Here is a 17,437-nt window from a genome sequence, read left to right as displayed (position 1 = left end):
TACTACACGAACAACAAAAACGAAAGCATGCACTTAACACCAGTGAATAAATGACGTTTTCTATGCAGTGAAACTAAGAAGCGATCACTATTTTTGCGGTTACGATTTACGAGGACTGAACAGAACAGTCCAGTACTAGACACTAACCGCCCTCCTCGGGCGAATGCCGTTGCCCTCCTCATTTACCTGTTTTTGAGAGTTTGCTTCACCTAATCCGTTTCTACTCTACAAGAAAGCACGCTTTACAGGAAACAAGTTTATCCGAGAAGCCATTACCAAAGCAAGCTGAGTATTCGAGGGGGATAACTGTTTTATTTTTAAGAGACACTGAGCCTTCACGTATGCAGAAAGTTGATAGCTTATTAAAAGTGCAAGTAGGAGTACCAAAATTAAAGCATAAGTGCAAGCTGTAGACAACGGCTTTCACTAGTTGTAAGTTACCACGAGCTCATTCGCAGCTCTCCTGTGAGAAGTATTATTCGAGAGCATTTTCTATATTTCGACACTTTGAACAATGTCGAGCATCGTTAATACGAAGAGTCAATTTACCATTAATAACTCTAGCAACAGAGCATGGTATCAGCACATTTGTGTCTTGTTATCAAGGAACGCTCGCAGTTGATGAACGACACTCGCTCCGGTGTGAATAACATCTCTGAAGGCAGTCCACAGTGCTCTCCATCTTATCGATGGGGAGCGCGTTAACGCGGCGGAGGCATTGATTATGGTAGGTTAGGCCAGTATATGGCGAACACGGCTGCGATGGCTCCCATCGGCATTGCTGCTAACGTTGAGAGCCATAACGCTTTTGAGACAAAGTTTCATGGCGTATAGCGGTAACCACGAGGTCGACAGAAACATTCTAGCAACGCCGCCACTGTGCTATCGGCGAGACGGCGCTGAGCTAATGTGAGCATCAATCTTAACAGACGACGACGCCTGTGTTTCTTTTTCTTGTTTTCTTTTTGTTATTTTTTATTCCGACCATTTGGCTGCTTTACCCTCGGGTCTCGCTTCTCGTCTCTGTTCTATTTCTACTGCGCTATGCATTTTTCATGTTTGCTTTGTGACCTGCCATCGTGTTTCTTTTTTTTTTTTCACTTCTCTTCTTCCTTTCTTCGACTTCTGTTTCCATACCCGCGTTCATAAAGAGCAGACAGGCGTTGTACCTCTCTTGGCGGCAGCTGCCAGATTGAGCGGCCCTATCTCCGCATTTGTCCATTGTGCATGCATGTTTTCATATCAAATAATAATAATAATAATAATAATAATAATAATAATAATAATAATAATAATAATAATAATAATAATAATAATAATGTAATGCGTTCCCTCACCTCTCCACTACGGTTCTTGTTTTTGTAAAGATAGAATTACACACCGGCATTCTACAAAGCCAGGACGCAACCGTAATAACAAGAACAATTTATATTACCGACATCAAAACATAGCTGAGCATCTTTATACTTCAGGTTACCAATGCAGCTGCCTAGTCTTCATGCCTATACGCATCAGATGTTGTTATGTATAGGACGGATAACAAGACGGCAGAGCTTGAGTGATACCAGTGAAATGCTGTTACGTACAGGAAATTATATAGGGTGTATCATATTATCAGCAAGACCTCCATGAGAAGTGTGTTGGTCCATTGCGTTGCCAGCCCATTTTGTGCCATATCCAGACACCTTTGTTGTCCTAGAGACATGGCGCTGGAGGGTAAAGCCAGATTATAATTTGTAGAGAGCAGCAGTTATGTACAGGGCTGTCATTATGTGTCCAAACCTGGGGTTCTATAACGTAAAGCTATTCCAAAATTTCCTATTCCTTTTCTGCAACCAGCCCTGCTACTGGAAAAAAATATTTTTGGGCTGCGCCGACTTCGCCTGCCTGTCCAGCGAGGTGACGAAACCTCGAGAACTCATCACGTCAAAGTGACATGTACGCTTTAAAGATGCATTATTAAACCGTACAGGACTGATTTCTTTTCGGAATAGCCGGATGCTTCTCCGTTTCGAAAGTATGGAAGGTGGTTGTCCACCGATTGCTCTGGCGTTGGCTACTCGGAGCTGTCGGAAAAAATTGTCGAGCCCTTTCTACCACGTATACGACAAAGCTCTACCAACTCATATCATAGAGAGTCTGTTTTAGCAACATTTCTAACACAATAGCCTTAAGGGCCCGGCGTCGCAGAAAATCCGACGTCGGCGTCCCCGTAAGCGAAAATTCTCCTATATATTTAGATTTATGTATATGCCACGCCTTGCTATATGGCATGCGGCATATGCGGGTTATATTGCCACATCATTCTATGAAAAATTGCTCGTATCTTGTCTTCAATTCTTGATAAAGTTATTCCTCGGAATCTTGAGAATGACAGCCTACAAACAAATCTCATAAAACAAAACACCCATGGTGCATGCATTTTAATTTAAATCTTCTCGGGCTGAAATATTAAAAGTGCGAAACAATAAGAGAAGCCTGAAAATGATGTTTTCTTTAGCGCAGCTGTGTAATATCTCCGGTATCGACCACGCAAGCGGCGGTGTTTCTACCAGAAAGCTCGAATTTGTGCATAGCATTCGCCTCCAGCGTGTAGCGGTAAACATTATGGTTGCATAAGCTGCAGTTGTCGGTAAGCGTGAGCAGCAGCCAGGGAACTTTGAATGCCATCGCGTTCTACTCTGAAAGGAACAGCTTAAGCGTCCTCCAAATTTTTTAATCTTCCGTTGCACGCCGCCACTATTTTCTACTTGACACAGCAAGATAAGAAAGGGGAAGTGGACCAATCGCACACGCCGGCACCACCCTCCTCATCCGGCTATCCCCTTTCACAGCGCTAGCTCGGCCTCACCACAACACACTACACTTCTGCGGGCTCCTCGCCTCCTGCCAGCCAATTAGATAAGAAAAAGCAGTCAAGGTAGTCAATGATACCTGCTTTAAAAGGAAACAAAAGTGACCTCCCATTAACGAGGACAGCGTTTGATTGGGCTGTCGTAACAACGCTGCGTACGACCACCCGATTCTTGCGTTGGCGGTTACGGTTTTGAGGTGCCGTACGAGTTTAGTAAAGGTGGCTCATTGGAAGTCTTGTCGAATTTGTCCACCAAAATGATTCTGCCTACCTTGAGTTTATGCAACTGCTCAATTGAGCAAGCGACATGCGCCAATAAAACGAATTTGTTGTCGTACCTCAATTACTCGGTTCCTACCAGTGCTGACTTGAGCGCCTAAAAACCCGCAATTGTGTTTTAAATATTGGTCTCCAATCCATGCTGTGAAGGTGGTTGGCCAGCGAAGCTCTGGTTTCACATGATCCGATCGACCAATGTGGCAAAGCATTCAACTGGATTCTGCCGAGCCGGAGCACGACGCTGTTGTGCATAGTGACGTTGCTGTTCCCGTCGCCACTCATCGTGTTCACGCTGCTCTTCGGGAGTCCTAGCTATGAGTCCTAACCATGCGGGGATCCTAACCAACCGTTATAGTTACCGGGAAACGTACATGACAAATACATTGGGCGGCAGATGTATACAGCTTCGCTGTAAAAAACCACTGGCCCAGCGTTAATCAATAATTAGACCACCCTTGCACAGCCATGGTTTAACTTTCTTTTTTATTGTTCCATTGCTCTTGCTTAACCCTCTGTTTTTCTCATAAGGCTACTCCGCTTGCTCGAATACTTTGTCATTTAAACTATCGATAAGCAAAAGGTATGACTTTGTTTGATGTCTTTTGATACAAGGGATATACATGCTTCAAGCCTCCGAAAAGGCTTACACCCTCAGAAATCACATGCTTTGCAGCGCAACCTTAACCCTCATTTTCTGCTAGCCTGTTTCAATGTTGAAGGGCCTTTGCAAGAGTCTTATGCACAATAGCTATCCTTTTTTCTTCTGTTCTTCCTTCTTGCTGTGCAATACAAATGTAACGCCGGCTTGTGCTGTTGTTATTTTTGTGATTGACAAAAGGGGAAGCTTGCATCTGCACTGTTTCCTGACTAAGTTTGATCTCTTAGCCTGTCATTTCTTTCGAACGGTCCTAAAGACTTAAATGTGCTGTTTCTTTTTATTATTTTTTTCTGGCAGACGCCACGACCCTGCCTAAATTTTTATACTTTTAACACTCAGTCATATATTGAGTGTAAGAGCTCCGAACAAAGCACGGATTAGGCATTTTTCAACCGGTAATTTACTCACCATGTGCTAGGAAATAGCGCTGCCGTGGCTTGGAAAATATCCCAGCTCATTAGTGCAGACGAACAAGTTGCTACGTTTTTAGCAACAGGGTGCTCTTTGGTATCGCGAACACTTTTGGCTTTTGTTAGCAGCACATACTTCGTCTGCTTTCTTCTGGGACTAACTCTGTTTCGCTCTTGGAGCCGTTTTGCGAAGTTTTGCTCACAGCGTGGGCGAAGGGTACAGTACGCAAACCTAGTGATCAGCTGCATGTTTACGTACGTGCGCAGAAAGGAGACAACATTGCAGTACCACATTGTGAATTACCAGAAAGGACCATAAAGTCCGTCGCAATATGATGCAATTTCAAGAAAATTACGACAACGTCGCCACATGCGATGCTGGTTCAGTGACTATATACCATTTTAATGCCGAACAGTAGTTAGAGCTGAACTTCAGGCTAGTTGGTTATTCATGATCATCGAATACCAGCGCATAAAATAAAAGAAAGCAAGAAGAAGAAATAAACAAGAGACGAACGTGAAGAGACGTACACAGAACTGACTTCGAACTAGTCTTTATTTCATAGAGGCCTCACATTTATAGTCGGCAATGCAGAAAAAAAGAAAGAAAAGGACAGTTTGCACCTTGTTCAGAAGCCAATTTTCTTTTTCGAGAAGAAAGACAAAAGCGGTGCTCGCACATTGCTCACCAAGTTTTGTCACTCAGATCTACTTGTATCATTTCTATTAAAGCAACTTCTAAGCCGGCGAAACGTAAGCATTTGGGTGTTGCACAGCTTCAAAAAAAAAAAAGGAAGCCTGCTAAGCTTATTGAAGCAAACACTACCACAAGTTATACGTTCAAACTCGATGAAATGAAATCAATAAGTGTTTTATTTTTCTTTTGCTGTCGACGGTGCAGAGTTGCAGCAATAACAACGACAAAGAAAGAAAATAAACATGAACGGGTAAAATTTTGTAAGGACTGTGGCACACCAAAATACAGTGCTTACTGCTTACATTTTTTTCTCGTAAGCATTATTCTTATATATAGTTATAAATCCTACGCCCTCTGTTATTCATATAGGGGAAGACTGAGGACGAAGGCAGGTTGTTAATAAACTAATCTAGGCTTTCATTCAAAGTAGACTCATCCTACTATGAATCCTCAAAGAAAGCTTAGACAGAGTATCAAGCTTCCCGCGATGTTTCTTTCAGTTGCATTTTGCTGTCCCCGACGGCCTAGCATGTACATGCGTGCAAGGTCATTCTCAAGGGCGCAACTGGTAACACCCCTTGGGGTTAAAAAAACAGGAGAGCGATAAAGTGTGCGGCGCGCTTGCGTTTGATTTCCTTTACGATGTCCCATCTGTTTTCAAGCTAAGCCTTCCCACTAATGCGCAGCGACGTTCGGCCTTTCCGTTTGTTGCGGACAATTAAACAGCGGCAACGACGTGACCTTGGCGTCGCGCCCTCTGCAGCACCTCGGAGCCTTTACGAACCTTTGTGAGGGCACGCTGCCCGAACGAAATTTAATGCGAGGTTACGAAAATGGCGGACCGCTTCAGAGGAAAAAAGTTTAAAGTAGGAATAACATCATCTGGCGACACTGGAAAGATAAGCTACAGCGGCCACAACAGAAACCCTAGAGCGAGGCCTCAAAGTGCCCTAATTATTCGGGCCGGAAGGAGCCGCCGCATGGAAATAAAGATTGCGGCTTAAGGGGATCCGGTTTCGCTCGTTGTCTACGAAAGAGGCTCAGGCTTATATCTTCCTCAAGTAATTACAGTGAGCCCGAGGAGACCGCGGCTTTCTGTGTTGAGTGAGGGCTTTAACTTTTTTTTCCTTTGTTGTGGCCTGCTCAAGCTTCAGCTAATTGCAGTTCAAGTAGAGGAAGTTTTGAAAGGCCGAATTCCCACGGCGCAAGTAAGAGTCCCTACTATCTCAAACATTGATGTAGACCGCACACATATGATTTTTTTCCCAATTTGCAGCATCGAGAACACGACACAGACTTTTCAAGAAGTGTTTTGCTTATTTAGCGCGCGGGGGAGAGGGGGGGGGGGTATTGTTGGAAGCTTATGTTCAACATTCAAAAACTAAAGGAAAGAGATTAAGAGCGGCTGAGCTCAGTTGATTTGAAACAGAAGACGTTGCAATCTGGTGTCTTGCGTTTTGTTACTGCGTTGCATGACACGGCATGTTGTACGGTACGGCATGTAGAAACGGTAAACATGCCCGTAGGCGCAATACAGTCGACGGAGCCGTGTCACCTGGTGTGGAAAGGGTGACATGTTGTCCCGTTATATTATGCGACATATCGCACGTTTATAAAGGGTCCTCAATATTTTGCTGCGCGTGTTCTAAAAATATTTTGCGCACACCGCTGCGCTCTTGTTCTTGCTCAAATTTTACAGAACGATCGCATTTTGGCGTCGACATTCTTTAGTTAAGCCTTGACACAGTTAGTTGCCTCGTTTATACGAAAAAAAAAAATGCACGTCTTCCTGCGCTTATGGGGACGCGAGCTGAATCCACGAAGGCGCAAGCATATACTTGTGTCGCCACCTGCCGTCAGCCGCAGAAAGCAGCGTTTCAGGGAGGGCAGTCGCCTGTTCCAGGAGCGGGCAACACGCGGCAGTCCTCCCTGAAACGCTGCTTTCTGCAGATGACGGCAGGCGGCGACACAAGTTAATGCTTGACACCATCCGCACCCCCTTAAGCGCACGCAAATTTGCATTTCTTAAAAACCAAGCAATTAAATGTGTCAAGTGTTATACTAAACGAAGTCGACGCCAAAATGCGATGGTTATGCGAGAGGCGTTAATGAGGCAGCGTGGCGATGTCTTGTTCGGCGGGCAGTAAGGGGTGTTATATAAGGTTCCGGAGGAAGAGATCAATTATTGTTACTCAGTAAGAAGAGAAATATAAGCCTATGAATTTTCATTCTTAGTTGCAAAGACTGAATGTTGTGTTCAGCCATTAACTGACTTTTGGAATCTCTCTAGCGATATTTAGAGAAGATGAACTTTACTGCTTTACATTTTATCACTTCTAGCGCATCGATGTTAGCTTTAGTATAGGGATCCCATACAATAGCTGCGTACTCGAGTTTAAGACGGACAAGGGAGGTGTAGGCGGCAAGACGGGTTTCAGAAGTAGAGTACTTTAATTTATGCCTGAGTAGCAAAGCTTTTTAAAAGCTGAGTCACAAAGATGAGAAATGGGCGAGTTTCAACTAAGGTTACTGGCTATTGTAACACCGAGGCACTTATATTCATCCACCTCCGTAAAAGGTTTGGATGCTGGGCTATAGGTAAACAATTAACAGTTTATTAATATCTCTAGTGATCTTCATAAATACTGTTTTATCAATGTTAAGCTGCATATCCCAGCGTGCACACGAAGCTAGTACGTCTTGAAGGTTAAATTTTAGAGTAACTTGATCTTGTTGGCAGGTGACTTCATTAAAGAGGAGACAGACATCAGCAAATAGTTTTATTTGTACGGGCTGAGTAACAGTGTTTACAATGTCATTAATATATATGTTAAATAATAATCGTCCAAGAACACTACACTCTAAGAAACGTTTGCACACTTTGGAGTGTATCCCTGCCACACAACGATAATCGTCACCTAACTTGATGCGTTTCCTTTCTTGGAAACGCCGCGCCCGCTACTTTCCTGTCGGGAATGCTACGTCATGCTGATAACGCGCATGCCGTTCGTCACTGGAAAGCACCGGGCTCGCAGCGTTAAAGAAAGGAAACGCGTCAAGGTAGATGACAATTATCGTTGTGTGGCAGATATACTCCCTAAAGGGTGCAAACTTTTTTTAGAGTGTACCCTGGGGAACACCAGGAGTGGCAGGAGGGATACTGGAAGAACAATTATCAACTACTACGAATTGCGTATGGTTGGAAATATAAGCGTGGATCTAATTTACAAGATGTGAAGGAATGTTGAAATTTTCAAGTTTTTCTATTAGCTTTACGTGCGATACAGGATCAAATGCTTTCCTGAAGTCCAAAAATATTATGTCTGTTTGCCCTGATTTGTCGACAGTGCTAGCGAGACGCTGAATTACAGTGGTTAATTGGGTTACAGTGGAGGGGCCCTTTCGAAAACCATGCTGTATAGGAGACAGAATGGCTCTATCATCAACAAAATTATTGATTTCAGAAGCAATAATGTGTTCTAAATGATGGCAACAAGATGACGTTAGCGATATGCGCGAAGGCGAGCTTTCTGGTAGAAACGCGGCCTCTGGCGTGGGCCGCGATGCGGCGGAGGCAAGTGCCATCTGGGGATGTTGCAATGAACCAGGCGCGCCGCTTTATGGCTTTCGCGATTTGCGCGCGCCGGCGCGCGCTAATCTCGAAGGTCATCTCCGTTGTATGAATGGTTGAAACAATGGAAAAGGGGTTTGTGTTTTGAGTTCTCGCGTAACAAAATTATGTTTTCTCGTATATTCAAATTACAATCCGACGCTATCATGTCTTTGGGTTGTGTGTAAGTCGCACTTTATGAATTGTCTGACTTGTGTTACCTTTTATTATTTCAGTAACTTCCTTGCGCGATATGGAGGGCCTGCGTGGTTGGGTATGCGTGGTTCGAAAGTATTTTTGCCGAAACGACAGTCGACGCGCGACGCCGCATTTCCTGCGACTCGGGGTCCTTACCGTTGTCGCGTTAATACGCTTTTACAATAATTATACATGTCGTCGGTCGTCGGCACTGACAAAATCCACAAGAGAGGCATCATCCATGGCACAGCAGACGTCATAATTGGTAATGCAGGACAGGTTGCTGGCGTTACAGTCGTCGCCCATAAAGAAGCAGTCTCGCCCCTTGTTTAATTCTTTTTATTTTCAAGATTTTAGTGATCACAGCGTGCATGAGGGTGCGCCGGCGGGGTTTACTGGAGGTCAAATTAACCGAAACAGCATGCTTTCCCTTTCGAACTAAACTAGACTTCCGTCCATACCAATGTATCATTTATCTCCTGGACTTTCTAGTGCTTTCTAATTCAACAAAAAGTCGGAATTAATCGAGACCGAGTGAAGGAGGCTCGACTGTGCCACACTGCTCTCATAGGCTGTTGGTGCACTGTGCCGAAACGTTGACAATTCAGCTGTGGCGGCGTGAGGGGCGAAAAAAAGACAGTCGTTGTATGGATGATACCCTTTCTAAATAAGAGTGAAGAAACAAGCATGTATGGACAGACAATACCGCACGATAAGTTGCGGAGATCAGCCGTGACCCCAAGGATAAGGAGCGTAGGTACTACAGAGGGCGGCGTTAATGCGATAAATAATGGTGGCAGAGCGGAATGCTGTGAGAAGATAGGCTCTGAGGCCACAGCAAGAATGACAGCCGTAGTTTGCACGAACGACACAGGATGGCTTCTTACGTGGGAAAGCTCTGGATAAAGACGACTGACGGGAGTGAGCAATATATACAGCGCGCGTAGCGCTTCCCAGTGCCGCACAACGCACAAATATAGGTACCGGACACATATGTGCCATCCTTGAAACTTCCTCTTTATTTCGCTTGATTTTATTTCGTGCCGACACAATATTTACAATAGCGGGCTTGTAAATACTACTACTACTACTACTACTACTACTACTACCACTAGAGGTAGCTAGACATCACAGTAAGCAGCAATTTCTTTACTTCCTATTATTTTTTACAACCTATTACTACGTATGCTGTGTAGTACAATGTCCTTTACTTGTCCCAGTCTTCGCTAGCAGGCTAGAGGAGCGCTCATGTAGGCTACTCTCGTCTGCCTTGGGATTGTTTAGGCATCCACTTTCAGCTACACATTTAACTGGTCTTGCCCTTTATGATCCCCCTCCTCCCACTTTTCTTTCCTTTACGACCTTGCCACCCTTCCGACATCTCAGTTTTTCTCTAGCTATAAATCTCCTTTACCCCACCTTCCCTCTACATGTCCCATTGTTTGCTAAATTGGTAAATTCCCTAATCTTCCCGAGAATTTGTTGTCTTCTTGTACCCGAACCACAATGTCAGCGAAGCACGACAAAGTGCTGACATCTGGCGCCGTTACCGCTTACGAGTCGATCGTTGAACGTTCCTTCATACAGCGTACGCATGGAGCGCGGCGGTCGGTGCAAAGCATCTGCTTCTCCCTATATTGCAGAGATGGCGCTTAGTTCGCATCATGACTAGTGTCGATTCTTTTTAAACGTTCCCAACGCCTCCGTTCGTTTCGAATAAAAAAGCCGCAAATCAATAAAAAAGATTAAGAAAAACGCTTGACATGAGTGGTCCTCGGGTTTATTCATTTATTCATTTATTTATTTTTACAACACTGCAGGCCCAAAATGTGGGCCCTTGCAGGGGAGGCACCAAATAGTTCTTGCAGCAAGCACCGTTGTGAAACAGCAATACAGTAGCGCATCACAAATCGTGAAGACTGTTATAACATACATCGTGACAAAACAGTGAACACCTGATTAACCGTGACGCGACAAATGCTCTGATCAAACGATTACAATTCTCGCAAGAAAGGCAGTAGCACAACAAGCAGTAGGAGGCAACAAGGCAACTTGTCTTCAGCCGTACCATTATCGTATCACGAAGCCACAACCCAGCTACATTGGCGTAGCCAGGGAGTGACACATCAGGCACGTGCGCCCCCCCTGCCCCACCCCGCCAGCCGACATTTCTGTGTTAGTATGCGGCCTTTCCAGCCCCCCTCGCTCTTTTATCCCCCTCCCGAAAGCCTACCCCGAGTTAAGTAATAAAACTGCGGCTTGGGAAAGTTGGTAATGCTCCACCTTGAAATAAAACAGCGCGCACAAACGAGGACGGACGAGTGCGTGTGGTGTGTCTCTCTTGCTCTATCCATCCTCGTTTGTGCGCTCCGGGTTAAGTCAAGACAATGCAGAGTCACGCTCTCTCAAGGAGTCACAAGCCCTCACGTAGTGAACTTTTAAATAGTTTCCTCGGTAAATCTTGTGGTAGGCACGTCCATGGCTTGTTGGGCATGAAAGAAAATAATTTACGAAAACCTATCACGAGTCATGCCTCTCTCTCTCTCTCTCTCTCTCTCTCTCTCTCTGTGTGTGTGTGTGTGTGTGTGTGTTAGCCTTGTGCAGCACATTTACTTTTAAAAGGTGTTCCTCGATTCTTCCTCATTCAACTACAGTGCTTATCAATGCACCGGATGTGAAAAGCACACAAAAATTGGAAAGAGCTATCACAGTTCAGTTTATCGTTCACTCTAGTAGGCTTTCGTAATTAAAGGCATCTCCCTCGCGACACACACAAACAAGCAGAAATGTAAGGATCTTTTTTTTTTGCTTATTACTGAAGCACCTTGGGGGCAATCGCACGCCACGGATGTGTTCCGTAAGTCAATGAAGAAGAAGAAGAGGAAGAAGTAGAAGCACGCGCTACCTATCACCCTAAGAGGGTTGCGCCATTTATTTTAGAACGTCTGTTGCTCGTGCTCACCTGCGCTTCTAACCGTCGCTTTGCTAGGCGGTCGTCGCTTCTTACCATCCTGTGGTTGCACCTCAAAGCTAAGCCTTCGAAGATAATCTGGCCAGTACGACTGGAGCTTTCCACCATGTTCAGAGGGCGGCTCCAATCACTGCTCCGTGAGTCTTCGTCAGTTCATACCACGTTAACGGCAAGTGTGCAACGGTAGCCAGTTTAGGTACTGAGATACCCAACTGGAACATATAGCCGGGTAAACGTTATTCACTAGCCGCTGTCTCTCCGGTTTTCATGCGAAGCACTCTCCTGGGCTTGCTGTCAACATTTGTCAGTTTAGGGACACTATCGACGAACATGTCAATTGTTATCACAGAGGCAATCAAGCAGGCAGGCAGGCAGGCAGGCAGGCAGGCCGGCAGATAGATAGATAGATAGATAGATAGATAGATAGATAGATAGATAGATAGATAGATAGATAGATAGATAGATAGATAGATAGATAGATAGATAGATAGATAGATAGATAGATAGATAGATAGATAGATAGATAGATCTGTTAGCGTTCTTCAATCATCCAGCCACCCCTTTATCCTTTACACGTTTTCCAAAGCCAAGTAGTACTCAGCCAGAAGTTGCGAGACATTAAAATTGCGCGCCTTTCTCACTATAGACCTTCGTTTGCTCAACTTTCAAAGGAGGAATATCTTGGCGGCTACGGCCGTTAAAACAAGATTAATATGGCTGCGAGCAATATTACAAATCGTCCTGTTGGCAACACTGGTAGGGAAAAGGAAGATTTTCATCCAAACAGAAAAATTTATTTTCTATTTTTGTTTATCTGCTATTTATCTAAAGCCAAGTACGCCTCAGCGAAACGTTCTGAGGCTTCTAAATCACGAGAGTTTGTCTGCCTGCATCATGGTTTACCCTGCTTCCAAAGGAGTGTCAAATCTCGGCTGAGGCGGCAATAAACAAAACATAAAATGGCTCCGAGTAGCTCATGATGTGTTTTCACAGCTTCTGCCCACATTTGTCGATACAGTTTCTTGGTTTCAAAACGTTATTTGTCACCGATTTTTTTTTTTTCTGTAAGCTCCTTGAATAGCGTGAAATGGAAGTTTTTAAGGCAGTTACTCATTTCCTTGCCATCCGCATATCAGCGTCTTATGCCCGGTCTCCACCATGCATTCAAAAACGCAATTTACAGCGCCAAGTTCCGCCACGGTAACTCGCGGGCCACACAAGGCGCCACTAGACGCTGCCAATGACCTCTGGAACGCTCGGTCGCTTTCGGCGCGCATTGTGTATAAATTTCCAAGCATCTTGGTGCGCAAATGGGAACAGGTGCCTCGACGCTCGCTCGTGCCCAGCTAAATCTATAATGCCTAAAATATCGTGCAGTGGAAGGAACCTTGTTTTTGCACTGCGCTTCAGCTCATGAAATTTGTTCAGGTTATCTGGAGGGAAGCGGCGGTGACTGCAGTATGCCCCCCTCCACTGACCGCTCGCGCAAAAACCATCGCCTCTGAGATCATGTCGCACATCGTGTTGTGCGATTCGGGAGACTGTGAAAAGCGGTGCTTGCGCAAGATCAGCTGATTGCTACAAACCTGGAAAGCACTTGACAAAATCTTAACGCTTGTCCATTGCTGCCTGACAACTTGGGTCTGCCATGACCACACAAAGCAATAGTTCACAGCCGCTTCTGGAAGCCTTGTCAACTTTTTTCATTATACGTGCCATGGGATCACATTGCGCGTAGGAGCCGAAATCTTATCGGTGTGGTTTGTTCCGTCACCAGTGTGCAACGGGGCATATACAAGGTGTCCAAACTATCCATACATCAAGATCTAAATATATGCAAATGTCACGCAGCTGGACAGAACCATGGTAATGTTCCTTGCCGTCGCTTGTAGATACTCGGAATATGTTTTACCTTCCGCCTAATTAGATAATTAGTCTTAACGAAATGATCAACCTTTGAAATGCTATAATTAGATTAACAGTGTCGATGAGAAATTTCTAGAGCAACATGAAACACTCCCGATACAGCTTTCTGTTGCTCAATACGTGCTACATAAGTGTTTTTTCGATTGTGAAAAAAGCCCGCGAATACACGCATAGAGCCTCGAGCTGCCAGTCGTACGACAATTCGCCTGTGTTCGCGAGCTTCTTTCACGCTCGGAAAAATACCTTTAGTAGCACGCATTGAGCAACAGAAAGCTGTATCGGGAGTTTTTTCATGCTGCTCTAGCATTTTCTCATTGACACTTCTAATTATAATGCTTGAGAAGTTGATCAATGCATTAAGACTAATTATCTAATTAGGCGGAAGGCAAAAAAAAGTACTCTTATCTCAAAGCGACGGCAACAACATTACCTCGGTTCTGTCCACCTATACGTGGCATCTGCATACTTTGAAATCTTGGTGCATGATAGTCGGGACCACTCTGTAGAGGGGCCATATTTCTCAAGAATTGGGGATATACTGAATTCTGGAAGCACGCTTTATCACGCTCTTAGCTAAGTTGTCTACGCAAAATGGCCGACTTGCCGCTCACAGCCCCCTTGGCCGTGGCGCCTAGGCCTGCGCGCAGCCATGGCGTACTAAGAAAGAGATGGTGGCAAGGATAGCGAGACCTGCTCGTGGAACTCTGTTTTACTTTCACTTCTAGGGCGACTCCCACCGTAAAGTGTGGGTCAAATTGGCAAACAAAAGTATGGCCGAAGCGCACTTCAATTTCGCATAACCCTTACTGTTTCTAAACTGCGTCCTTGGATTACGCAAATCTACACACTCTCCGTAGCTGGTACTGGCTATTAGGCTTGAACAAATCATAAAAAAAAGGAACGTAAGCGAAAGACGAGAGTCCTTATAAAATGCCTCGGCGGTCGCGTCCGTGCAGGCAGCCCGAGCACCCCGGCGTGCGCGTACAAGCAGGACGGCAGGAGCGCTGTCCTCCTCTCCCACCGCTCCAAGAAGGCCGCACTGCTAGCACTGACGGCCTTCAGCTTGGTGGCCGCGCTCTCTTTCGTGCCCAAGCTGCAGTTCACGGTCACGCAAGCCAACGACAACGACAAACGCTTCGCCATATTCACCAAGTACGTAGGTTGCGACTGTTGACGGTCTTCGCGACTGCGCTTTACGAAGGCTAGCATCCCGTCATCCGTTTCACCGGCTGCGCAAACATCCGCTGTTTCATCCGCAGGCTCAGCAAGTCGCTCACCTAAATTTATGTACTTGGACGACACCTGGAATGCTCGTCATTATTTGTTTCGATTGGCGTCTGTCTTTTACACGTTGTAAGAATAAACACGGTACTGCGAAATTTGTTTGCAAGAGTACCAGCTTCTTCCATATTTAACTGCAGCATGAATAGTTCTCATACTCCCAACAGACTGCGATTCTGTGGCTGTACCCTACAGATTAAAGGTAGTTCACAGGGGTCGTACGAGAGGCGATAACCCTGGAGAATAGCTTACAAATATGGTAATGAAGGTAGGTCAAATTTGAGACAAGCATCACTCTAAGGAAAATTTGCGCCCTCTGTGGCCCACCTTGTCCGCAAAGAATAATTTTCTTGTCATCTATCTTCAGCGCATTTCTGTTCTTTAACGCTGCGCGCTTGGTATTTCCAGATCACGATCGACATGCGTGTTAACAACGCACCATAGCACTCTTGACAGGAAAGTTGCGTGTGCAGAGTTTTCAAGAATAGAAACTCAACCAAGAGAGATGACCATTATTGTTTGGGGGCAAGGCACACCCTAAAGTGTGCGAACTTTTTTTTAGACTGATGTTCATGCTGCAAAATGAGTAGGTACTGCAGTTAAAACTCGACCTAACGAAAACCAATTTTACGAAGTTCCCGATCTAACGAAGAAATTTACATTCCCCGGCAAGTACTCATAAGTTTGAATGTTGTCTTCAACTCGAGTTAACGAAACTATCTTACATTAAACCCGATTTAATCAAGCTTTTCCAGGAATAACTGAGTAAATGAACCTGTGATTTTTTTTTTCTAGTTGTGACGCAGACGAGTTTTTCCTCGAGGCTGCGCTCTAACGCTGTCGCGGTAAAACATCTAGGCATCCTAGTCACTGCCCTAGCTTTATTTTGATGAGGCTGCACTCCGCGTCCATGCATGGAACAACGGACCCGACAGTCGCTAGCGTTCTCGCCGACTTTTTAAACTCGCAGGCGTGGGTTAGTGGCAAATACAAGGCCTCGGTACCTTTTGGGTGTCGCTACATTACAGGTTTAGACTTGGAAGGACCGAAAGATCCCTTACTCGATTTTCCGAAGTTCCCGATTTAACGAAATAATTCGAGCGTGGTTACCACTTCGGTAAATCGAGTTTCAACTGTATTCCCTTTCTTCGTGCAGTATGGCTAGTCTTTAGTGAAGGCTTTGTTTCTTCGATTTTCGCCCTGAATTGTCCTTTTCTAGAAGTGAATGCCGGATTAGAGAGAAAACCGAGCTTAAGTTATGTTTGTCTCCCGGATATGTTGAACGAGAAGATAAGGAAACGAGAGGCCAGATTTTGGTTAGTCACAATTAATAGAAGCCAACAGCTAATGAAGCCAAGGAAAGCGTATAGTTCAAGAAAGTGCAACCCTCGTACGCAGCGCATAACATTATCCGTCGTCATCGCGTTTTTCCGATTGTCAGACGCTATGTCCAGTGTACCTATGTATATATCTTGGCGCAATGCAAAAGGGAAAACGAAAAGAGGCTGACACGCACAATTGCTCAAGCGACGAATACAAACGCCGTCCTATCCTTGTCTCGGCTTGCTTCCCCACTTGCGCTGCACCCAGCTACGCATTCATACTAACTAGCCAACTCGCACTGCTTGATATATTTGCTTGACAGAGCTGGCAACGCGACAGATAAGCTTCAGTGCTTTGTTTTTAAGAGCTCGCATTGGGCCACCGGGCGATGCATCAATGCCAGATGTCATTCAAAAATCATTTATGGCATGTCTTTATCGAAGATGGTTACGAACCAACAACAAATCGGCCGAACGTGCAAGCCGTCAAAAAAGGATCGCCATCCTCTTAGCCTAACGACAATTAGGCCAAAACGGCCGTCGTACTTCGTTAAACACCTGCCTACATGAATCAGAATAAATGATCACAGATTTCAGGAAACTGCAAGGGCAGAAGGAGCATCCTTGAGGCGATAACTCCACACAAGAATGACATTTTAGGCAGAAATTATTGGGCACGGGTGCTTAATAATGCAAAGTGGATTCCTCTTTGGAATGTCTAACGTGTCAAATTCGAAGGCACTTTCTTCCAATGCAGGAGCTGCATGGTCCCTGACTACGGCCCTTGGCATCCGTCAGTGATGCCGTACGTCAGCACAACGGGTCCCATCAGCTGTTCGAAAGACCCGCCATACAGCTACACTGATGTAAGATCACCCGTTTGTCCTTCGCTATAGAGCTTCGTTTATAGCGCTGATATTCGGTCTACTCGCTTTCTGGCGAGCCCATTCCTTTTATATGCTAAACAACTTAAATTATGGGCTTTTACATGCCAAAACCCTTTTCTGATGATGAGGCACGCCGTAGTGGGGGACTCCGGAAATTTGGACCACCTGGGGTTCTTTAGTGTTCACTTAAATCTAATCGCACGGATATTTTCGCATTTCGCCGAAATGCGGCCACCGTAGATTTTTGTTTGCTCTGAGGCCACATGCACAAGTCTGTACCTTTGATTTTGTTCAAGCTTTCTTTTTTTCGGTGGAGGTAATCCATAAATGTCAAATTTCATACA

At 45.0% G+C, this 17,437-nt stretch overlaps 1 protein-coding gene across 1 annotated transcript in view; it reads left to right on the top strand.

Annotated features, from left to right (window-relative positions):
- The first annotated feature begins 11,632 nt into the window (after window positions 1–11,632).
- LOC142571820 (uncharacterized) overlaps window positions 11,633–17,437 on the top strand; it is a 30,467-nt gene continuing 24,662 nt past the window's right edge. Inside the window, exons 1-3 of the mRNA XM_075680461.1 lie at window positions 11,633–11,814; window positions 14,560–14,755; window positions 16,964–17,072. Of these exons, the coding sequence (XP_075536576.1) occupies window positions 11,784–11,814; window positions 14,560–14,755; window positions 16,964–17,072 (336 nt within the window). The 5' untranslated portion in view covers window positions 11,633–11,783. The remainder of the gene's footprint in view (window positions 11,815–14,559; window positions 14,756–16,963; window positions 17,073–17,437) is intronic.

Source organism: Dermacentor variabilis, chromosome 2 (assembly GCF_050947875.1).
Source record: "Dermacentor variabilis isolate Ectoservices chromosome 2, ASM5094787v1, whole genome shotgun sequence".
Taxonomy (NCBI): domain Eukaryota; kingdom Metazoa; phylum Arthropoda; class Arachnida; order Ixodida; family Ixodidae; genus Dermacentor; species Dermacentor variabilis.
This window is presented reverse-complemented; position numbering and strand designations above follow the sequence as displayed.